We start from the raw sequence: 25265 nt of genomic DNA, 5'->3' as shown, positions 1-25265 counted from the left end.
AAATATTCTCTAAGTTTCAATTAAAAAAAAAACCACAAAAAAGACAAAAAAGAAAAAAAAACTGAATACAAATAAGAAAAAAAGAAACATAACTGCACTAACTGTGCATTTGAATAACAAAATAAATTACACATTCATTAAAGAAAATGCTAAATAATAAAGAAAGTAATAAAGAAAGTTATGGAAAACGGGAAAAAACATGTATCTGACATGTCATAAAAAGTCAGTGGTTTTAAAGACAATAAATAGAAGTTGACATGATGGCCTCCTGTCACCATTTGGATACTGTACATTTTGCATGGACAATAACAATAATGACACTTTTCATCAAAAACTTCATAAGAAAACATAAATATACATTAAAAAGCATTTAAATAATCAGGAAAAAACACTTTTTTTTTGCAATGGTCATTTTCATGTGGGTGAAGCTGGAACACTGATGAGTCTGGAACCATTAGTGGACCCTAAATAACAATAAGTGGTTTTTGTCTTAAAGCATATAGTCATATTTTGTCTGTTAGCATGCAGTGATTGTGTTGCTTATTTGATCTAGATTATAAATCAGTCACTGAAAATCTTTTCTCTGCATTAAATGAAGCAGTTACAGAGTACCTGAAATCCAGATATGAAAACGTATTAGCGAGTGGTCTGTCCCTCCTGGTAAATGATTAAATATAGAACTACTGCAAGAATCTCAGAGTGAGACAGATAAGACCAAATGTTTGGAAAGACAGCATCGGTGTAAAAATGGCCCAAAATTAGACATATATTTATATATCAACTGGCAACCATATATTAATCACTACACCATCAAATAGTTTTTACCTTTCCATATCTGTACACGTATCCACATGTTTCACCATTTATAGTCATCAACTTTAAGTCTGGGTCTGCAGCTAGTCCTGGGCTCATGGCCAGTGGATAGCTCTGGCCATGAACTGCATCTTGGACACCATTAGGTTTCCCTTGTAATCTTGTAACCAAAACAGTGTAGTTCAGCTGTCAAGAGAATACTGATACAACTGCTTCTTAAGCAGCTAGCAGCTGCCAGCTAACAAATGAAAAAGGAGCATGTAACACAAAGAGAGGCTTTGTATTTGTCTGAGGACTCAGGTGGTCTCCCACATGTGTGGTTTGCTCTCAAATACAGATGCTGGTCCTCTGTGTCTGTTCCACACAAGTTACTGATTTCCACAACAATAATAAATACAACCATCTCTTCTTTGAACCCTGCATATCAATAATTGTACAAGTGAGACTCATTACTAAATGCATATGCAAAGAGCATGTTTCAGTCATATAGTCAGTCACCATGTGACTTGTAATGTGGGCAAATGTGACAGGAGAGAAAGTTAACCATATAAAAACACACGATTAGTTCACTGAACACAGTCTGGGAAAGAAAAACTGGTTCTTCTTCATCTTTTCATGAAGGTGAATTGTTTTTCCTGAAATTGCTTGTGGGAGATAAATGAATCCCAATTCCCAATCTATGTTCTTCATGACATGCTTAATGCATTGTAATATTGGTTCTATATAAAAATAAAAACATGGTTGTGGATGAAGATGATTCTGCTGGGGCATTGCGGACAAAGACACATATTCTGTGTTGTGTTGCAATGACATGCAAACCAGGCCTTGTGACCAGACAAAGCTGAGTGCCACATGACTTTGTTGCCATACATTTTTTTTTTTCACTCAGATGAACCGTCTGCCTGCAGGGCGACCAGAAGATCTTCAGCAGTGGCTGAACAGCTTCAGCTGACTGATAATCTACAACAATATTTAAAACATAAATTATTCACAGATAATAATAATAATAATAATAATAATAAGAAGAAGAAGAAGAAGAAGAAGAAGAAGAAGAAGATTTCATGCTTACTTTCTGCTGGGAATCCAGAGTTATACTTCTGTTGATTTTGGGATTAAAATTTCATCGCTCTGAAATGCAAAATACCAAATAATATTATACTTCAATAAAATGGCTATAAATAGCCCCATAACATATGTTCTTGATTGTTAATGACAGTTATTCATCCCATTGGAAAATGGGATGTCTTCAGTGTGCTGCTAGAAAATTTGTTTTCATGAGCAGAATTCAGAAATTAGGCTTACTTAAAGGACCAGTGTGTAGAATTTAGGAGGATCTATTGGAATGAACTGGATTGGAAATGGAATATAATAATATAATAATATTCATAATTCATTAGTGTGTGATTTCATTGGCTTAGAATGAGCCCTTTTCATATTTACATAAGGAGCTGGTCAAACGTAAAAACCAATCACTGATGATGGTCTTACGTGGTTTTACATTACCTGAAGGCCACCATAGGTTCTCCTACATGCTTGGAAAGGGAGGGGCGGGGGGATGGTTATTCAGTTGGTTGCAATCTGCAACCTCATCTCTACATGCCACTAAATCCTACACACTGGTCCTGTAATTTACTCACTAACACACCTTTAAACTTTTTTCAAACCTTTACCACTTACACACCAACATATGCCTGACACCACGGCCTTTAGTTTGTACGTACAGTAATTCACCGGATTACTTTATTATATCTTCATCTGTACCTGAGCATTAGCCAGATGTGGAGGTCTGGGGGCGATACCTGGCTTCTTTCTGACAATCATCGGTGAGCTGTTTCTCCTCAGGCTGGGGATCCGACAGGGTGGTGACCGTGCCTTTGAGCTGTCAGATACAAATGAAGAGGAGTTGTCCACTACCTCTCCACCAATGGCAGACAGGCAGCTGTGGTCTGAGCTGCTGAAGACGTTAATGCATTCCCCAGATGATTCGGTGCTGTCCGCTAAAGCAGAGACACATCAAACACTTTGAGAGGCAGTGAAAGCTGAGGTTTGTGCATTACTTCACACACAGACAAAATTGATATGAGTTCAAACTCAACAATGACGTCCAAGAAATGTGTAGATCCTTGAGGAAAAAACTGTTTTGATGCTACCACCAGATGGTGCCAAATCTCTTTCAAATCTACAATAGCTTTAAAAATACTTTCTCACATTCTAATTTCATTCTACTTTACTTTAATAATCAATTATTAATTTAATCTGATAAAGAACAAACTCACTCAGAGGATAATGAGTTTTCCACTGTTCACAGTTACGATGAAGATGATGCTGATGAAGATGATGATTGTTGAATTCATTGTCAGTCACAGCCTCAGGGGAGGAGCAGACGGTGGGACTGGTTTCCACTGCCTGTGACTGGTTCCCAGGATAACCAGCAGGAGGCAGCGAGCCCCGGCCAGAGGAGGAAGATGACTGGCTGAGGGTGGTGGATGCAGTGCTGCCAGAGCCAATAGAGTGTGGTCGTGGGTAGTCTAAGCCCCTGTGTGAACAACACGCCACAGGGACTGACGACACACATAGATAGATGTCATCAATGAGAAAATGATGAGCTGGGTCAGAGAGCAATGAGGACACAAGCATGACCGTTGCAGTTATTTCATAAATACATTTAGTTCTGTTAAATATTGTTACTTTGTTAATTAGTTTTGTTTAGGTAAAACCAATAACAAAATGCGGAATGATGTACAAATTTTAAAATGTTTAAAAGCTTTAACTTAGTTTTCACTTTTTAAATTTAAAACAATGTAAAAATGCCATTAGAATTAAAAAACAGAGTCTACAGCCTCACTAGTGGCTCTGTGATGCTATATGCTAATGTCAGCAAGCTGGCAGGCTCTTAGTGACAGTGTCAACATGCTGATATTTTCGAGGTGTAATGCTGATCATATTCAGAACTGTAGTTTAGCTTATTAGCATGCAAACATTTTCTAAATTTTACTAGACACAAAGGACAGTTGAGGCTACATTTTGTGATAAACTGAAGTTTTGGAAAGAGTCAAATTTTGACCTGATAATGGTACAAGAGAAAAAGTAAAATTAACACCAAAGCTGCTACAGTTCATCCTGACAGGATGGGTTATTGGTTGTTATTATTATTATGGTTATTTCAGTTTCAACTTGATTTGAAATGTAAAATGTTCTGTGTGCATCTCCTTACTTCTCCCAGGCAGGACACAGCTGACGGCTCGGTCACAAATTGCAGCATCACTGGGTTGAATATCCATGAAAGGCTTGCGGCCCATTCCCATGAAGACCCTCTCCTGCATACGTAACTCTGCAGCATAAAGTATATTCACAGTATGTTTTCCAGACCTGTTAAGCACTTTGTAATCTGTACTCTAGTTGAGTGATAGATTGAAAAAAAAAGGTATGTTATAATTGCTACAACCTCTGCTGTGAGCGGCCTGATCCCACAGGATCCTCTCCAGGTCGGTGGTCCAGGCTTTCTTCACCTCCATGCTGGAGGCCTTCAGGGTGTAGGTGTCCTCGCTCTTCCTCCTGCGGAACCAGATCTCAAAACACAGGCCGCTCACACCAGAGTTATGGGTCATCCCAATGTCGCTCGTCTGGGAGGGAAACACACAAAACAGGACACAGAAATATCACATATATACAGCTGGGTGTTTTGGCTTCACTAGATAGCTTTGAATGCTGGAGGCTCTAAAAAGTAGTGAAGTGTAACTCAAAACTATAACTGGAAAAATGCCAGTAGAAGCAGAATATACTTTACATCATGACAGTTAAAAATAAGGTTGAGTATTGAGGCTCCAACAGTCTTGTATGCTCACCTTAAATGACTGCTTGTAGACATAAACATCATTGCCAACATCTGTCCTCTTGGTCTTGCTGAAGAGGATAAGATCTTCAAAGAGAAAGATGCGGCGGACACACTTCTTCTTTCTAAAGAAAACTGTAAACTCATCCTGGCGAATCAGCTGGCCCTGCTCTTTTAAGTTCACCTGATAAAACAAAGCAATGTCCAGCAGGACAGAAAGTAGAAGATCAGTTAACTGCTGTGTTTCAAGTATGTCACATCTACCATGTTAATGTCTTACATCACAGTCCTGGATGGCATCCATGGTGAGCAAATCGTTGCCATGACGCATCTGAAATCGAATCAGGTCTGCAGCAGCCTGGATCTCAGCCCTCTCCCGCTCCCTCTCACTGCTCGTCAGATCAGGCACATACACACCGGGGCCACACACGCTTTGTGTGCACACATCAGATGTGAGCGCTGTATCCTGGATCATGTCCTTTGGCCTGTATGAGCCCGCCAGAGCCAACATGTCCTGCAAGAGGAGGCTGTACTTGCTGATCCTCTGGATGGGCCTTAACAGGTAGGATGAAAGGTCCATCATGTCCCCCAGCTCCTGCTGCTTCCTCTGTGAGGGGAAACAAAGTGGACTGTGAAGCTCAAAAGGTAAAACATGGCACTAATACTCCCACGGTAAGGGGTCTTATGACTACTCCAGCCATCACAGCTGAAAATGTATCCAACAAAACATGTGTCCACCAAACAGACTAATTGCAGACTGAAAGGGAGCATGATGAGATGTAGGGAGCTGCTAAAACATCTTGAACCCCCAGAACCCTTTGGTGTGCACATCAATACAAACTCCTGTGTAAAACTATCTAAAGAGCTTCTTTACCAATTCTAAACAAGATAATACATGTTACTTTAAATCTACTGAAATTAAAAATTAAGAGAGACATGGGCATATTAGGGTTCAAATGATCAGGCAGTGAATAATAGATCAAGACTAAAATTCATTAGTATAAAATATGAGATGATCCTCCAGTGGTGACTGAATAGATCAGATGGTTGTTTTTCTTGTGTCGTATGAGTCATGAATTCTTCATTTAATAGAACGACAAGACATATAACCTGACCTTGAAGATGTCATGGCGACGGTGCAGGATGAGGGCGTCTGACTGAGGTTTGTTCTTACTGTACAGAGAGTACAGGCCAAAACTCTCACTCTGTTGAGGTAACACAGGTAAAGCGATGTTAGAAAATGTATTTTATAAATGATAGTTTTAACTCTTACTAGCCACTTGCTTATCTGATTAATATGATCCACCTTTAATTATTATGAGTATAATCTTATTACTGCACATGTTTACTTCTGGTATCATCACATATCAAGATCTATAGATATTTTGACATTAGTTTATTAAATGATTTCTTTTAAATTATTTAAATTATCCACTGGTTATTAAAAATAATATAAAATATTAATAAATAATACGAATGAATCTAAAACAATAATTTTTTTTGTTTAATAAATAATAAAATGAGAATTTAAAATATATACAAAACAGATGTACTATATACACAGTTGGATTCATTACAGTTACACAGTTACTACTCACATGTCTGAGGAAGCAACGGGCCACCATAGCTGGCTCCCTCTGGCAGGCCTCCAGCTCTGGCAGGAAGTAGTGGCTGTGGAAGTCATAAAGCTTCTCCAGGTTGCCGAAGATGACGCCTCGCTTGCCCCTGAGGTCCTGGGGGATGTCTGGTCTGTCCAGCAGGGGGAGGTAATGGGTCAGGATGTAGCCCAGAGAGCGGACATACTCCCTCTCTGTGAACACCAGCTCCTCCAGGACTCGCTGCAGCCTCCTGATGAAACAAAGACAACAAATACCTATTAAGGTTAAACACAGACTGTGACCTAGTAAAACTAACTAACTACAACTAACTAATTTCATCTCTTCATCTTTTGTAATACCTCATAATTCAATCCAGATAAAACTAGGAATATGTTTTGGGGTGTTTTAAAGTTTAAAGGTTGGGAGTGCAGGGTAAACTAAGGCTGGTTACAAAGGCTTTTTGATTTATACTATCTCTCTCTCTAACACTCTATGTTTTGTTTTAATGATGTAATGACACATTATATTCTACATACAGTAACTGGTCATTGATTGGTTAAATCTGCATAAGCTCTTTGTTGTTTGAAACATGCTTGTAATGAAAGGATACTGAAATTAATTTAGGACGACTTCTTAAAATACTCTTGCTTTCTCTGTGTTCTCCGGCCATCTGTTCCCTAACTGAGCAACAGGAAAACATACGGTACATATTGTGTTCATACACAGGCTACAAATTTGGCCATGATGACATTTAATTATCTTAAACTATGCATCATTATCAACATTTTCCTTTTACATTTCATCTGATGACACAGTCACATGCTGCCATTTTACTCTCTCCATGCACTCTGATAGAAAAGAAACATGGCAAGCATGGATGATCAGACAACAGGTCCCAGTCCACAAAAATAAAATGCCCCTATTCATTTTAGTGAAGCCTAAATTAGCTTGGTAGCTGCATTAAAGGACAAGAGGACAAAAATGCAATTTGAATATCCACACTTTTGCCTGAGCCCGCTGCACTTCCAACAAGCTCTCACTGTTAGTAATCACTTCAAGATAGGGGTCTGTGCCCGGTGGGCCTGTTCAGTAATCCATCCATGTTGTCCAATTTAAAAAAAAGAGAAGTACAGAAAGTCTGAAGAAACAATACCTGTAGCACTTCATTGTCAGCTTAGAGGCAGAAAAGAGTGCATGAAATTTCATTAAGATTCACAAGACTTGCAAGATTAGCACAATTTAAGGCACTTTAATGAATTTTCTCAGTTAACTCACAAAAAATTATCTTGCAAAGCAAATGTCTGAGAAATTCAGATCATAAACTTACAGGGCATTGCTGGCACTTTCCTGTGGATTTGCCAAACAAAACGTCCCCTCGTATCTCCCAACGGGCAGGCTGGAGTGTTTGCAGCATAAAGCCCCATTACCCCCTGCAGCGCCCCGCTCGCTCAAACAGGAGTCCTCTGAGCAGAAGCTCCCGTGGCGGGATATCTGGAACTTTTGAGCCTCCTTGAGAATCCGGCAAGATGGCTGACCATGATGGGAGCAGGATGACGGGGGTCGAACCCGCTGCTCTGGAGGAGTGGATGAACCTGCTGTCGCTGCTCCTGCGGTGCACGAGTCTTGACTCACCGACCTCGCTCTGAGACCTCGTCCCCATGGAAACCACTGGCAGCCGACGGTGTGGGACTGAGACAGAGCAGCGGCATCTCGCTCACTCCTCGCTCTGCTCGCCTGCCTCCTCCTCGTCTCTTTTTCTGTCCTCCTTGCTGATCTGTTTGAAAATGATACACAATAGGTAAGGAAACAAGTGCTGCAGCAGGGCTCTTTAAGAGCGAGTTTCTATACTGCTACAAGTGCTACTTTCAAACAGCAGTGTTGCATTACCTGTGCGGTGACTGTGGAGTGACCTTTGACCCCTGGCTGCTTCCAGCATCACTGTGATCCTCAGGTTTGATGATGATGTTACAGCAGGCTACATTTGTTGAATTAGCGCTGTTGCTGCCCAGAATCGGTTTCCTCTTCCCTAAATCCACCTCTCCTGACATGATGCCCTCCCACTGCGGGTGCCGAGGCCCAGGGGTCGATTGCACCACCAGACTCTGGCCACCGGGCGACGCTGTCTGAATATTGGTGCTCACCACGTCAACGTAATGACATTCACACCAGCTACCGGAATCTGGTTTTTGATGGTAAACTTCATCCACATCCTGGATCCTCTCCTGAAGCTGCTGCCGAGCCTCCTGACATCTCAGCCAGGCTGCATTCCACACCCGCATCCCCCTGGAGCCCCGCAGGGTGCTGGCCTGGGTCTTCACCTCCTGAAATCTCTCTGGGCTGAACTGGAGGAACCTGTCTTGGAACGTCTGAAGGATGGAGATGTCATTGCCTGACAGTGAAGCACTGGTACTGGTTGAGCCAGAGCCATGTGCTGCAGTGAATTCAGACTGGCAAAGTGAGGTGGTGCTCGGTCCAGGGTCTTGGTTTTGGTGCTGTATGGGCTGAGTACTTGTTTTACTCTGGTCCAGGTAATCAGTGCATTCACTGGCCAGAGCCACAGCCTGTTTGTAAAACAAAATTTCTTTTACATTTACTATACAAACAAACAAACAAATAAACAAACTACATGTTTTTATTTTTAGAGTTTATATAATGCTACTGCACTCAGACACTGTAAACTCAAAAGTTAGGCATTACACAGGTGTAACTGATTTCCTGTTGATTGTTGTTTGCATGATGTTGTGTTTAAAACAACAAATGTAAGCTCTGATGAAGAGATCACACAGACAAGTCTCAGAACATCTCTCAGCTCTTTAGCTGTGCACTAGAAACATTATTAACAATTAACAAAAACACATACAACAGTAGCTCTTATGAACATGATATACAATTATCTAAATATGGTATCTGGTTTCAGTATAAGTGCTATTACAATACTTCAATAACCAACTTAATTTAAAGCAGAATTACTGAATTTAGAATGTACTCAAGCATATTAGAAATATAAAGAGCAAGGATGTAAAAAAATCTGCTTAATTATATTAGTTTGTGACTGGTTAATTTGACCTTCTATAATTACAATTAAAATATATTTAAATGTATAGCTCAATATATATACCCCTATTTTATAGCTATATAAGAGCATTCCTTACAAAAAGGATACTTTCAAAAAAACACATACATTAAAACTGAGTGAACCAATTCAGTAAACCCGTGTCTTTGTGGGCTTCTGTCCCAAACGGGGCCAGATGTCGGTTTCTACAGGGTAAGAGCTGATCCTGTGAACTTGACTTTTGAATACTGATCTCACACAAACCTGCTCACAAAAGTCACACACGTTGACCATGATCTGCAGCTCTCTGCCACAGGCCTCTGCCCTGCACAGGAAGTCCTCCAGGCCTGACTTGAAGGTGCAGACAAGAGTCCTGAATGTCTCTGTCTCCGGGTAAGAGAGCCCGTTCCGCTGCAGCCGCTCTGCCTCTAACACTAACGACATGGCATGGTGCCTTCGGTCCTGGGGGGGAGGGAGAGGAGGGAGATTCAGACAGAGAAACACCAATTGCACAGATACAGACAGAAATACAGACACAAGCAAACTCACATTAGCTTCAATAAGGAAACCAGTGAAGCTGTTGAGAATCTGCTCCATTCTGTCTCCAGAGTCCTCGACTGATTCAGCTTCCAGCAGGTGGCGCTCTCCTTCTACATTTAACCACTGCTGCATCTGCAGGGATGAAAGATGCAAAACAACTGTGTTTGGTAACTAAACATGTACATCCTCAAGTATATGCTATCTGTGCTCAGACTAATTTCTTTTTGTATACAAATTATTATTCTGTATACAATCTTCTACTTTTTTATAAAATCACTACTATGCTATAATCTATAGTCTATAGATTATATAATCTATAATCTATGAAGTGTATGTACAAATGCACATGTACATGTGTGGATGTACCTATTAGCTTATTAGCTTACCTAAAATTAGCTTTATTCCCTCGATAAAAGTGTAGTTACTAAAGTCCTTTCTCACAAGCAAGTGATAATACAAGAACAAAAGGCCTACCAAAATCTAACTGATCATAACTCTCAGAAGAAAAATGTAATGAAACATGCAATGGCATAAAATACAGATGAGCAAAAGAAACATCCTGTAACTATTTGTTCACATCACTGAACTGTGTCACTTTTTGATTTCTTGGTCCATAACTGCAATGTTGAAAAATGTTAAAATAAACTGTGCTCATCTAAAGATAAACAGGCACATTTGATGGTCAGTTAGTATGATGTGCAGTACCTGGGTGAAGTGTCCCTCCATCTCTCTGACTTGCAGCAGGTACTCCAGGTGTTCCAGTGAGATGTTGGACCTCTGCACGAGGATGTGAGCCTGCTCCTCCATGTGGTTGTACAGGCTGGTCACTGAGTCCACTGCATCACTGCATGTAGGAAAAAGGCAAATCCAAATCTTTTATAATGTAAAACAAAAAACTGATGTTCAAACAGAATATTTTAATGGAAGAATAGAGGCTTTCATGTCCTATTATTTATTAATTGTATTTTCCTTTTTATATAGTTGCTGCTTCCTACTGTGTGACATTAAATTATTGTTATTTATTTTTTCATATGTTGTCTTTGAATTATGTAACTATAAATATTTCTGTGTACTAAGATCTCCCTTGAAAATGAGATCTCAGTCTCAGGGTGACTCACCTGACAAAATAATACCTTCGTGGAAAAATAACCCAGTTATGCCAATACTTATTCCAACTAGAGAAAAATCCTTGGCTTACTCACATATAAAAACATTTACTGTGCCACTAAAACATCTAATTCCTTGTTTTTACTCTTGGTTTTGACTTCTATACAAAGTCAGATGTGATATTGTGCCTGCATTTGATGAAAAAAAAAGAAAACATAGCAATATGCTCTCTTAACCTTTACAATAATGATTATCATCTTCATCTAATGAATCTAAGTTTCTGCTCCTGCTATTGCTAAATCAAATAATGAGGAACGTGTCAGATAGACAGTTGACTTTTTTCTAGTAGCTTTATTTTTTTGTTTTGCTGTGTCTTGAATTGGCGCTAATAATTTGCTTAGTGGTTTATTTCACATCAAAGAGAATACTGAATCATAAGGTATAAGAGGCCATGTCAACGGCTAAACCCCAATAAATCTGCAGCAACGCCCGGGTTTTTCTGTACATGTAAATACAGCAGGTGAGAGCAAGAGTATTTCCTCAGTGTTCACCTGAGGGTCTCGCAGTGGGGGTATTTGAGGTCGCTCTCCTTCCTCAGCCTTGCCAGGATGGCCCCACCCTCCCTCTGCAGGCTGACCAGTCTGCTGTCCTCTAATACATCCCTCATCAGAGTCCTCTGGTCCATCATGCATTGCTGCACAGTCTGGTGAACAGAAAGACATTTTAACATCACAAAATTGTAAAGTGACTCAGAGATAACAAAACTGCTTGCAAAGCTGAAATAACTTCATAAGATAGCAGTCAACAAACAATGTTAAGGTACCTGTACAGTGTCCGTCCTATGGGGATCCTCTAACTTGCTGATAGCTCTCAGCAGCAGGCTGGACGCCTCATGAAGATCAGATACAAATGGAAAGAGTTTCTAGGGGATGAAAGATGTGGATTAAAGAATACATTGGAGGAAAGTGATAAAAAAAATAAAAAATAAGGACAACCTGATTGGAGAAAAAGAGAAACGGGGGATGTACTGAGGTGACTGTCTCACCTGGTGCAGCTCCATCCAATCACAGTGGCTGTGAGACAGTGTGCCATCCAGGCGGGAGCTCAGCTGACTCACCTCCACCAACTTCAGAAAGGCTTTCATCGATGTCACTATGTCAGTCTGCTCAAGGGAACAAATGTCACAGTAACACCAACATGTTTTCACAGCTACACTGCTAAATGAACAAAATGAGGACTCTTATACTGGACTGGGTTGCTCACCAATACCAATGTCTAAATTATTATTTTGCTAGGTTAAGGTTTTGTGGCAAAATTTGATTAAAGGGGTTGATGAAGCTCATTCAGACTGATTATACTTTGTACAAAACCAAACAGAAGTCTTATGTCATATGCACTGTCATATATAAGGGGGAAAAGCTGACCTGGATCCCGGGACATCTCTCTGGCCGGTGGCTGCTGTCCTTGTCCACCAGCAGCACCAGAATGTTTACGTGCTGAGGACTCTGCTCCTGTAACATTTTAACACTCAATAAATCCAACTTAGCTACATTCATGCATATTAAATTTTGAGTTACACATCTTTATTTATCAGGACAAATCAGAGAAAATAAAGTCAAAATCATGCAGGCATTAATGCATTTTCCAATTTTATAAATGGAACTGATATTAAAGCTAGAGGACTGTTTCAAATTTTGAAATATTATGCAGTCATTCAATTAAATACCAACTTGTAGATTATTACACAATATATTGTATTTTTAATTACAAATAAGTGAAGGAAAAAGATTACACATAACTATTTCAGAAACTGGAGCGATCTGCTGTGATGACTGTGTGCTTCTTACCTGAAGAGTCATCAAGGCCTTATAAAGCTGCGGCTGAGGATTTGTCTTCCTTGCATCAAAAATGAGAGTCATCCCAGCCTCTCTGATTTCTCTCCTACATACAGTGCAAAACCGTGAACCCAATAAAACAGAAAAGACCACAGAGATGCCAAAACTGACTTCCAACATCCAACATGCAACTTTTGTTGAATCAGTTGGTTGATTGATTTATTTTTTGATTCATTCATTGATTTCCTGGGATATGGATGTTACACTTTACCTGGTGATGGAGTGGAAGTAGAGCAGCATCTGGAAGAGCTCCTGGCTTGTTACAGCTGATTTCCATGCTTGGTGATCTCCATAGAGCTCAACTATTGCCCTGCCTGTCCTGTCTCTGCCACCTGGAGGGGTTGGAGAGAGAAGGGACCGGGGAAGATCTAAAACGCTGTTCTCTTTTTGTGAGGATTTTCTCTAACCACCTGACCTGTCTCTTAATGAGCCAAGGAGAGAGAAGATTTAGTTTATTGTGGCACCCAATGCCAAATTGTCTGTTTTGCAACTATTCCATGTCTCGCTCTGGAAGCACTTTCACTTTTCTTTGGGTTTCTTTCACCCTCTATCCCCACTTCTCCCTCCCAACAGACATCCACAGACACTGACTTTTTTATGCATATGCATATCTTATTTTTCTATGTTGTCATTTTAAACACTGTGAAGAAATATGTAGCTTGTGAAAAGCTGCCCAATGAATATTGTGGTTGTTGAAGTAATTTGTTGCATCTCAAACTAACTTACCGGTGAGAGATGCTACTCCCAGATAGAGGGGGTGGGCTCTGGGGTCTGGGGATCCCAAGGGGAGATGGTCTGGTCTGGGACGAGCAGAGGCAGGCTGGGGGATCTTCCGTGGCTCTGCTGATGAAGGTGGATCTGTCTGCGACAGGTTTTCCATCTGATGACAATTTCTACTGGTTGTGGACGTACTAGTAGGCTGAGCACCACCTGAAGAAAGTGGATAGTTTTGTTGGAGAAGATGCTGAAGACAAATGTTTTTGATCTGTAACTAAACCTGAATGAAATTGACAAATTCTCTACAGCTAAAGATTAAATTAGAATAAAAGTAGAACATGTAACCAGAGCAACATAACTCCGTACCTGGAATAACCATCTTCCTCCTGTTGATCTTGGGTGAAACCAGTCCAAAGGCCGTGCTGTTTTTACATTTGACCACATGTAGCTGGGGAATCTCTGCACAGGACTCAGTATTTTCTCTTCTCCTGACATTTTGACCCTCAACAATGACCAGTTCACACTTCTCTGAGGTGTCCACCACCGTTGTGGAGAGGGACGAACACCTTCCATCTGACATGGGCTCTCGTCTCTTTTGTGGTCCTGTAGGAGACTTAGAAAAGTTTGGACTCATCTCTGTGGAACCGGTTCTGTTTGGTAATCTTTCACAACGCTTGAGGGTCATGCTCATCCCTGAAATTTCACTAGAACTAAATGGCAATCCATGGCGTTTGGCAGAGATCACATCTGACAGTTTAGGATCATTTGAGTTTGACAAATCTCTATGAGTGTCTATCCTCGTTTCTGCTGCTGAATTTTTCTCACTCACATTGTGTAAATTTCCATAAGGTCTGGAAGAGAGTGCACCCCCTGTTTCCCCGAACGGCACAGTGGTGTTTTCAGTTGCCTGTTTTGGTAGTTCAGCATATTCTAAAGGATTCGTACCCCTGTACTCCATACAGGGGGCAGTGTTTGAATCTCCTGGTTTCCAATATGGAACAGTGTTTTTTTCCCCTGACTCCTTACAGGTTGCTCCACTGACAGAGAAAGGAGACTGGTTTTGGATCCTAGGATCACACCACATTCCTTGGACATTACACCATGGGTCCCCTGTTTCAGTCCCTGGTGGCCTCTGTCTGTCATCACACTGTGAGAAATCACCATCCTCCTCCACCACAGCTAACATATTCCCCCTCTCCTTCTCCTGTCCCAAGGTGACAGGGTTTTGTAAAGCAGCCTGGTAGGAGTCCCTGTATCGACACCTCAGCTCCTGAGCTCTGGAAACCTTTCCACCTTGTCTCCTTCTCATGCACGGGGTACACGGTTTCTCTGAGAACCGGACAGTGCGGACACACTGAGAGGGTTCCAGGGAGTCAGGGTGAGTGTGGTGTGACTGGGAATGGTGGAGAGCAGATGGAGGACCTGTTTCTGCAGACACATTGGGCCTTAATGATACAGGAGCCTCTGATCTAGAATGACTATGTGTTTGTGGTTTTGTAGTTAACTGCACATGTGCTTGTGATTGTGCTTGAGGTGATATTTGTGTGTTTGGCTGTCTTTGCGTTTGCCTGTATGACTCTGTTTGTGCATGTGGTTGCATTTGTGCTGGTCTCGGTGGATATCTTTGCATTTGTGCTTCCATTTGTGTGTGCAGTTGCATTTGCATTTCTGATTTCTGTTGTTCTTCCCTTACTGACTGAGCTTTAGCAAAAAGCATTGTTGCCTGTAAAATATCAATATATTCCCCTTCTGCAGCCACCTGGTCTGTTGGCCCGCCTCTGCTTGAATCTTGTGGGTTTGTGACTTTATTTTTATCTTGGCCTGTGTTTTCAGAAACAATCAGAATCTTGTCTGCACCTTTACACGAATTTGTACTTGTTTTTGCAGCTGTGTCTGAATCTGTCACAGTAAAGCGGCTGTCCCATGTATTTGGGGACACCCAGCCAATAGGCTTAGGTTCTGTTTCAGTTTCTTTCACTTTGACCAGCCTAGATGAAGAAGCAGCACTAGTATCCACCAGGCAGAGTGACACAGCGATGCCGTGCTTCGCTGGACATATTCTGGTCTCCACAGAGAAGGCAGAGGGATGTGAAGAAGATGCTAAAATTGAATTCTGAATGGTTACATTACAGTGTTTTGGTGCGGATTCCTTTGCAGGAGACAGAGGAAATGAACGATTTGATGAGGAATTCTCAGAGAAATGAGTAAGAGGTGGAGGAAGAGGAAGCGGAGGTGATAAAGGAGGATATGAAGAAGGAACAGAGGCCATACTACTCCCAGAGGACTGTGGCACGTCCACAAAGTCAGGCACAGCCACCCGTTCCCATGGTAACCTCACCACACCCTGCTCGGTGGTAAGCAGGCACTGGCTGAGAGGCGTTCCATGGCGATCCTGGTTGATCTCCTTTAACCACTCACAGCTGAATATGCAAGGATAGGAAGTTTCAGGGACTGGGGTCTCCTCGACTACTTCCACTCCAAGCCCCTCCTCTTCCAGGAGGCTGCAGACCACAATGCGAGCGGACTGGTCACAAAATGGTGTCACCTGGAGGTAAAAGTCACCAGGCTGAAGCAGCAGGGGGTTGATCGGAGCAAGGTGGACGACAATTTGGTCACGCAAACACAGAGGCCAACCCTCACACAGGAAGAGTACATCAGAGTACTGAGCCTAAAAGGGGGACAAGGACGATGACAGAATGATTTAAGAAATCATGTCCATTATTAAGTGCAGCAAGAAGATCTTATCTTTGTAGTGTATGTATGTCTCTTTACAAGACAGTGACTTACACATGCAGCCTGCTGCACAGTGTCTAAGATGTGCTTGGCTGGGACCAGAAAGTCCAGCAGGCACCGGAGGGCATCTCCCTGATAACGACTATCAATGATTTGGAAGAGCTGGCTGAGAAGAGTGGGGGCGGTGGCCTCAAAGGGCGGGTACAGCACCGACAGCAGGTTCTGGATCGAGCCCTCCAGAGAATCAAGGTTCTGAAAACACAAAAGAGAGAAATCAGAGGCTTAAGAAAATCATTGTCCATCAGTTTCAAGGTGGACAAACCCTTCTCTGTGGGTGGCACAGTGTATATGGATGTGCACTACTTGGACAACAACTTAGTCCAAATAGAAAAATCACATACTTCTCAAATTTAAACCTCACACCAGGGAGTTCAGGAATACTTTGCTGTGGTATGTGACTTTCACATACAACCCACATATTCATTCATATATTCATGCTGCTAACATACAACATTTCAATTAAGAAAACAACTGATGAAGAAGAAGTATTTCTAAAATACATTTAGAATGAAATATTGAAAAGCTGAATCTCTGGTAGGGCTGCAACTAATGAGTATGTTTGTTGTCATTTATTAACAATTATTTTTGATAAATTTATTAGTCTATAAAATGTCTGAAAATCAGCTGTTCATAACAGTTTCCAGGAGCCAAAGAAGATGTCTTCAGATTCCTTTTTCTGACCAGCAGTCCAGAATATTTTAGATATTTAATTTATAACTATATAAACGAGAGAAAAGCAGCAAGTCCTAAAATCTGAGAACACAGACCCAACAAATGTTCGGAATGTTCTGCATGATAAATGACAATAAATAAAATTCTGGCCACTGACTCAATTTATTGTGTATCCTCCTCTTCTGAAATTGTGATTTTATCATTTATGTCAACAAAACTTATTTACTTAAATCTCCATTAATATACAGCAATGTCACACGACAGCAAACCTGGAGTCAGTCACTTTCCTCTGACTGTCGTCTTACACTAAATTACAGAGGCCTCGTCCTCAACCTCGTGACCTGCCGAGAGAATAGCTACACAAACACAAACACTCGGTGCTCATCATTAAACATATAGTCAGCCTGCCTGACAGCAAACATCCAAGTAAACACAGTGTGTGATGGCTGGTCTCAAGGCTAGCTAGTCTCCTGGTTTATGGTTTCACATTCCCTTTGACCTGAACTCATGGCCCGCTACCCACTTTTAGGCCCTGCTTTATTTAGCCCGGCAAAGGCCACAGACCTCAGGGGTTAATGTATATACATGCATGGAGTCTCTGCAGGGAGATATATGGTAGCAGGAAGGCTGATGTGTGAATGTCAACGCATAGCGTGAATATTGGTGCCCTTTTTCTCAGGTATGTGTTCAGCGTTTTTTTTTTCTTTCCTGTATGAGATTACACCAATGTCAGTGTAGGGGAAAGAAGCAGTGAAGCTACGTGGAAAAGCTTTGTGGTTTCAACATTTACGCTCATTCGCTTTCAGGCAGATATGACAGGGGCATCGCTCTTCTCCTCTAATTCTCAGTCAGAAAGCAAGTGAGCTCAGTTCACATTATGCTGTTCAAGACACGTTTTTATCTTCTCCTGGAGATTTTGTTTGGATAAATTGTTCCACAAAGGTTCCCAGCTGTAATGATGAAGAAAGACAAACATGGACACGGGAGATGGAAACAGAGAGGGGTGTGTCAGGGCTTGATGAATTATGTCCCCTCAGACCAGCACTGACTCACTGCCCCTCCAGCCCTGTTATCTGGAGCGCATCTTCTTCTCTGCACCTTTGAAAGAAGGAAAAAAAAAAGGTGGCACTCTTGGTCTTCGAAAGGCCTAAAGAAATGCAAGGTCTGCAAGTGGATTTTCTTAGTGAGTTCTTTTTCCTCTTCTGTGAATTATGTCCCTGTATGCTTATTGTTTCCCACTCTCTCAGGCAACAATGCTCATCACCACCCCCTCTGTCTTATCCTGTTACATTGAGGCTGGACTCTGAGCCAGTCAGCAGCCCCCACAGCTCCAGAAACAACACTGTGACTCAGAGATTTCTGGTTAGTCTTGCCACACCCTGCTGAGACAAAAACACAGTGATGGTCATCATGATAACATGAAGGAGAAAGGAGGAGGAGGACGATAGTAATGGAAGCAATGGTGGCGGTAGTCAAATAAGAGGTGGATGAGGGTGGTTGCTGAGGAGGCTGGTGAGCGATTTTAGTTCACAGCTTATAAATTTTAAATTAAATGTTTTTTCCCATATTGAAGACAATGCACCTGCTTCATGAACTCTAAGGGACTTGGACTGATGATTTTTGGCAAAGGGTGGCTTGAAAATAGGAGAAATTTAAATTAATGTAATCTTAAGAAGGACACCAAACAGTGATGCTGGGTTGGGTCTGCAGGCAGTGGTGATACATGCTAAATGAAGAAACACGCAAAGGCTAAAAAGCCCTTGTAGAGCTTACAAATGAGAGTGAAATTTAAATTTAATTAACACTGCTGGTGATATGAGTCAGCTGAGAGAAGCAACTCTATGACGCTTACAGAGATACATAAAAATACTGACCTGAACATGTAATGCTGTAAAACCATGAATGCTTTGTTGAGTGCTTTTTTTTTTTGGTTATTAACATGTTTATTTGGGACTCTATTTGGGACTTTATTGCAACTGTGCATGTGACATACAAGTGGACTGTATGGACCTGTCCCTCTGCCCGGGCCAGCATGCTATTGCTGCAGATTCACACGGCTCTATATAAACACCCAGATCTCTCTCACTCAGCCACTGAAATAAATGACGATGCTCACATTACTATGGATAAGATGTCCCAGTGCGGGAGCCGAAGACAGTTTGAATACCTCTGTCCAGTATCATTATGAAACAAAAATAGTCTTTGCACATTCCTGATGTCAAGCACCTTCCTGCCCGGACAAGAACAAAATATTTAACAATGAAAAAAGCATTCATGGCGATTTAGTATATTCCCATGGGACATCCCATGTCCCCCTTGTACAGTATGTCTTGAACTGTGACATTGATTTTTTTGTATGTTTTTTTGGGCGTTTTGCCTTTTTCATTTGATTGTATCTGGTAGAGAATGACAGGCAATTTGGGGAGAGGGGATTACATGCAGTAAAAGTCCCCGGCCTGATTTGAAACGAGGATGTTGTGATTACATGGTACCCACCCCCTAAACCAGGCCACCAGGATGACCCCAATTGTGCCATTATATTATATTACCCTATATATAAATTTCCAAAATCATTTGTTAATTTCAATCCTCTTAACAGTTGAGGACAATGTACATCTTGAAAAGAATTAAAACATCTGCAATTACTTGGGTTACAAGACAGAAAGTTAGGTGAGAGAGTTTAGGAGGGACAGAAATAGAAAGTTACTGAAAGTATTTAGTTTAAAAATGACTGACAGCTACAGTACACTAACTTTAATAGCAAATTTATTTTTTTACTTTTTATTTATTTAACTACTGTACATCCCCTCAGTTTCTGAGTCCAATGAAGTATCCCCACAAATATTCAGTTTGTGTAATATTACCCAAACAAAATGCTTGAGAAATATGTGAAGCACAATAAACACAAACGATGTGATTTGGCCAAACTTCAAAGCCTCTACAGACACTGATACAGCTCCTAAATAAGCATGAAAAGAATCAATTTCCTGTGTTTACGTCTGTGGTTTTTCATCTGAGCTGATATGCACAGATTCCCTACAGGATTACACATACTATTTAAAATGGTTTTGCTGCTGCCCATACTAAGAAAAGCTGAAGGACAGAAATGAAGGAAGGAGATTGTTCATTCCAATTCATTAGTAACACTTCTGAAAGTGTTATAGAATTATGCATCCATCAGTCTTGGCTTTTCAGGAACTTTGAGCAACATTCCTGTTTTTAGCTTGAAATGTCAACATTAGGGATGCACCGAAATGAAAATTCTTGGCCGAAACCGAAAACCGAAAATGGGGAAGCCAAGGCCGAAAACCGAAACCCGAAACACCGAAAGAAATCATTTTGCCAATTATTAGTACCATTGCATTTACTAACCTCTTTAAAATTGCAAGGCATTGCGATTACATAAATTAATATGTTTCAAAGAATAAATCAATTTAAACGATTGAAAAATTAAATATGTTCTCTCATAAAAACACAAAGTGCATATAAGTCAAGTGCATTTTAAAATTTTCGCTGTATGACTACAACATAATAGTGTATCAAAAAATAGACTGCCATAGCCCATATGTTAACCGTAGGCCTTTAACAACAACAAATGCACCAAGAGTTGCAGCGCTTTAAGTTTTAAACTTCCTTGCCTTTTCGAAAACGTCCGCCACAGACGGAGTGGGCGTGCTCGGAGGGATTTTCCTTTTCCGCGCTGCATTCCTCTCATATTCCGCATGGCGATCGAGATGTTTGGATTTCAGGTGATAAATTAAACCCGACGTGGAGGAATTCTTAGCAGATGCACCCGCCTCCTGAAATTTCGACAATACATGTTTTGCAAATCGCTATCCGTGTGTCTTTCTCGGATTTACTGAAATACGTCCACACCGCGGATATGTTGGCCTTTCCAGACACGCTCGTACTGGCGGCTGTTTTCGCTTGCGTCATCACAACATCCGGTTTCGGCCATGTTGTTTCGGTGATAAAAGTCTTTCGGCCGAAAACCGAAAATACACTTTTGGGCCATTTTCGGCCGAAAATTTTCGGTGGCCGAATATTCGGTGCATCCCTAGTCAACATACATGTGTGTTTATATACAGACAGGTGACACATGGACAAGTGGACCCACGCCATGACAGCAAAACACCCCCACAGCACAACATAGTCACCAGATCCCCTCAATGTAGGGGTCAAGCTTTCAGGCCTGTACCATTCTCATGTAGAAGCCTTTTATTCACCACAGCTGCAAAGAGCGGTTACCTGAGTTATTGTAGTCTTTCTGTCCGCTCAGACCAGTCTGACCTTCAATCTGTGGAGCCTCTGCTCACTGGATGTTTTTTTTTTTTTTGTTTGTTTTACGCACCATTCTCAGTAAACTCTAGAGACTCTCATGCTTGAAAATCCCAGGAGATCAGTAGTTTCAGAAACACTCAAACCAGCCTGTCGGGCACCAACAATCATACCACAGTTACTGAGATCACATTTTTTTCTGATGTTTGGTGTGAATGTTAAGTGAAACTTATGACTTTCTGTATCTGCATGACATTCTGTATTGTACACACACACACACACACGCATGAAACATAAAAACCAAACTAAAACGTTTTTCTTGCATCTGCTCTGTTCCTCTTAGTGGAAAGGACTCCCTCACCAACATCTGCGTCACAGCACTCGAACTGAAAATGACAACTTTCTGAATGACAAAATGACAACAGCTCTCCCAACACGTGACTTGACCAAGAAATACCCATAGTGACAGACAATCTTAGCTATTTTGTTAAAAAAGAAAAAAAATTTTAATTGTGGATGGAAAATGGAACAAATTCAATTGTGCAGTAAATAGATTAGCTCTGACGCAGAAGATATGCAAGTGACAAACCACAGAACAATCAATAAGGCACAGCAGAGCCTCACACCAGGAGCATTACAGAATACCAGAAGTGATAAAGAGTCTTCTTGTTAAAACAGATGCCTGTAAAATTTGAGATTCTTTCATGGTGAAGAAAACATACCAAAACTGCTCATCCACATTTTAAAAAATAATTTCCTTCAGCTGTGAGCTATATCTGTTTAATACTCAACACTCCAGAATTATTTTTAGTTTTATTTTTAGCTACAAATGTACTTAAATGGCTAATTAGCATCCCTGAGGCACTATCTTTACGGTTTCATTTTAGCAGCCTAAAATTACCTTTATTGCATCTTTTTCCTTCACTGTTGCAGTAGAAAAAGAGATGTGAGATGAAAACACACATTGTATCAGATCTTTTCTCTTTTGAACTTTTTTGTGTAAATTATTTACTGTTCTATTCTATTTAAAACTTGGAAATCTGCAGCATGAAAAAAGGCCAGAAAAAGAGATACCAAATTGCATCTTTTGTCAGAGGGGGCTTTACTTTTTTGGAGTAAATGGATGTACCTAATAGAGGGAGCCTTGTACCTTTTAACGTAAAAGCTGTACCTTTATACTAAAAGGTACAAAGAAAGTCACAAAAGGTTTTTTTTGTTTTATCTGTTTCTTTTCTGAGTGAAACATCTTGCAGCTCTCTACCCCAACACACCCGGTGACACCTGAGCACAGGCGCAAGCCAGATTACACTGGGGTTGGACATAAACACGGGCTGAGCAGAGCTACTGTACATGACCACTGAGGCACCGAGAAGGCCAGACGGTATATTTAGTAGCTTCACAGGGATAAGCAAATTGGAGCTTGCGGAAGGCAAACACTAATCATGACGGCCTTGATCATCAGGATGGTTTGAAGGTGGCCATAAAGTAGCAGTCAGGCGGCAGCAAGGCCTGTGTTTAAGACATTAAAAATCACGTCAGGGAATTATGAATGAGCTGAGACTTTAAGCACGTCTTTAAACTCATCATGAGTGAGTTGACGTATCTGCGCTGTGTGTGTGAGGCGTGTTATTATATCAAAGTGTGGCTTAGCTTTCACTGACACACACATCTCATCTGTAATTAGCCCACAGCTGCTCAACGTAACTCACACCAGCAGATTTCATAACAAACAACCAGAAACGATCACTTAGATACAGGAAAACAGGTGAAAACACAGGCGAACTCCACTCAGTCATGCTAATCAGACCTAACGCTGGCGTACATGACGTCAAATCTTTTAAATCTATCACACTGAATTCTAAAATCATGCAGGCACGTACAGATCAAATAATTATCACATTAATTGGGAGTCAGATAAAAGTAATTTATTATGGGATGTTTGAGTATAGTCACACGATGTGACGCCCTGCAAACATATTCGCTGAAAAAGACTATTAGAAAACCTTTAATGATCTGCATTGAGTAAAAATGAACACTTTGGAGCTGTTCGCACCCAAGAGAGTTAAACACACTGAAAAGTTGCCTCAGAGCTCATTCAGTTGCAGTTTGAACTCAAAGTTCAAACTGCAACTGAAAAAATCTTTGAGTATCATCAGAAATGGTGCTGTGTGCTCTAAATGCAGATACCGCCTTGTCCCTAGCCAAAGCAATGTGAACCAGTGGGCTCCAGGTAAGGACGAGGTGATGATTTGTAGTTTCAGCAAACTGAACTGTTGAGCTGACTCGTGTATTTTCCATTGAATCACCAAGAGGGTACAAGACGTCTTTCTGAGAGAAAAAAAGATGCTCTGTGTTACCTGGTCAACACAGGAACAAATACCCAAACATTGAGGTCACTCTCAAAGCAGGAATAGTCGGGTTAATGGACTCTGGTTTCAACGACATCTCGAAATTGCAGGAAACAGGGTGGGAAAAACACACACACAGCGTCCAGCCAAATCAAACCTACAGGAGAGCTGGGCGGGCATTTTAAAATTCAGCTCCCTACATAACATCCTCCCAGGCAGTGAGTGCCAAACAAAATCAACTTTATGTCCAAGCGTGGCACACCCTCTCTGCAGCTGAGGTAGGTGTGACAACACATAGAAAACACATTCATTCAGGAATTTCCTCATCAGGATACGCAGGCTGAGATTCTCAACAGGCCAAAATAAAAGGAAACGTCAGCCTTCTCAAATCAAATCTGAATCTGTGCACCCGACAGCACTGATTTCCAACATCACCTCCCTGACGCTGTTGGATGGTTTCTTCATTCCAGATCCGTTCTAGCTCTTGAATAACTCACATGCCAGTAAGTGGGGATCCAGGAAGGAGGCAGATACAGTGGCTGGTTTGTGAAATTTGCCTAAATGCTCGGTAACCTGAGACCTTCACCTTGAGTCAAAACACTCAGGCAGAGTGAGCCAGAGTAAGCTATGGGAGCTATGCTGTATGTTGTACACCGTCAGAGTACATGTATGTTTCAACATAAAAGGGATACTTGTCAGGACATAATAAATAAATGACTCTGAGGGACTATTTAAAAAAGGAGACAGTGCTGTAACTGTCATGTCTTCTACATTTTACAAGGAAAATGAGCATGTATGAATCTTTTCAGATGTGTTAAAAAAGTCCAGTATTTTAAGACGTTTAGCTCTGCTAGTCATGATCTTTTTTCCCAATTCATTTATTTCATAAAAATCTGTGACATAATGCCTATTACATGTTCTAGAGGTGAACTGTGGCATCTTTGCATTAATTTTGTCCAACCAATAGTTCATAACTCAGAGAAGAGCAGAAAATTCTGACAAATTGAATCTGAATTTTTACTTGATAACTGACAAAAAAAAAAATCAGCTATCAAAATGAATTGACTGATCTTCATCAACTCAAAGATACTGTCAACACTTTCATGTTAACTTCTAAAGTAGTAGCATAAAGCATTCATCCCTCCTCTGTCATCTCGCAAAGAGGCTTATGACAGGAAAATGATATATTATGAGCTGAATGCCACGAAACAGAAACCCCATAGGACATCAAACACCCTTTGACTCTGGTCTGCTTCATATAAATGCAAGCTCAGGATTTGACAGAAGTATGCCAAAACTATATATTAGCAAATGAAATGAACACTTAGTGTGTAAAAGGTCTCACCCTGTTAGTACCAGCTACTGCAAAACAGCTGGAGCTAAGATGTGATCTAAGATTCAATTAAACAAGGTTTAAAGATGAAATAAGATTCAAGAATGACAAATATTGTTTATAACCACCGAAAGAAAACAGACAAAATTCTGTGTTCACTCTGAACAAAGCACTGGGTGGAAGTAAAAGCATCTCACAGTGAACAGAGCAGGTTGTCACATTACCATCTTCCTTTCTGCGTGCTGTCATTCCCATTCATCACAACAGCAACAGCAGTGGCATCTGAA

General features: G+C 41.0%; 1 protein-coding gene across 1 annotated transcript; it reads right to left on the bottom strand.

The window, feature by feature from the left end:
* Positions 1-119: 119 nt before the first annotated feature.
* On the bottom strand, positions 120-25265 carry LOC121191194. Its single transcript, XM_041052322.1, has 25 exons — positions 25203-25265; positions 16342-16539; positions 13921-16222; positions 13564-13767; positions 13049-13169; positions 12790-12883; positions 12367-12453; positions 11988-12104; positions 11766-11864; positions 11494-11645; positions 10541-10679; positions 9845-9967; positions 9560-9757; positions 8131-8804; positions 7571-8017; positions 6244-6493; positions 5761-5850; positions 4926-5252; positions 4659-4829; positions 4259-4436; positions 4028-4144; positions 3090-3374; positions 2575-2810; positions 1883-1941; positions 120-1773 (listed from the first exon to the last, which is right to left on the bottom strand). Exons 1-24 carry the CDS (start codon positions 25203-25205, stop codon positions 1903-1905), a joined length of 6651 nt encoding a protein of 2216 aa, XP_040908256.1. The 5' UTR covers positions 25206-25265; the 3' UTR covers positions 120-1773; positions 1883-1902.

The sequence above is a fragment of the Toxotes jaculatrix genome, chromosome 2 (genome assembly GCF_017976425.1).
Source record: "Toxotes jaculatrix isolate fToxJac2 chromosome 2, fToxJac2.pri, whole genome shotgun sequence".
In the NCBI taxonomy this organism is placed as follows: domain Eukaryota; kingdom Metazoa; phylum Chordata; class Actinopteri; family Toxotidae; genus Toxotes; species Toxotes jaculatrix.
The sequence above is the reverse complement of the archived record's forward strand: the minus strand, read 5'-3'. Positions and strand labels throughout refer to the sequence as shown.

Bases quoted from the DNA above. Each gene is read 5' to 3' on its own strand.
- LOC121191194 (XM_041052322.1), bottom strand. The intron at 12,454-12,789 runs GTAAGAAGCACA...AAAATGTTACAG, and splicing joins AGGCCTTGATGACTCTTCAG to GAGCAGAGTCCTCAGCACGT. The intron at 5,851-6,243 runs GTGAGTAGTAAC...TTACCTCAACAG, and splicing joins CCCGTTGCTTCCTCAGACAT to AGTGAGAGTTTTGGCCTGTA.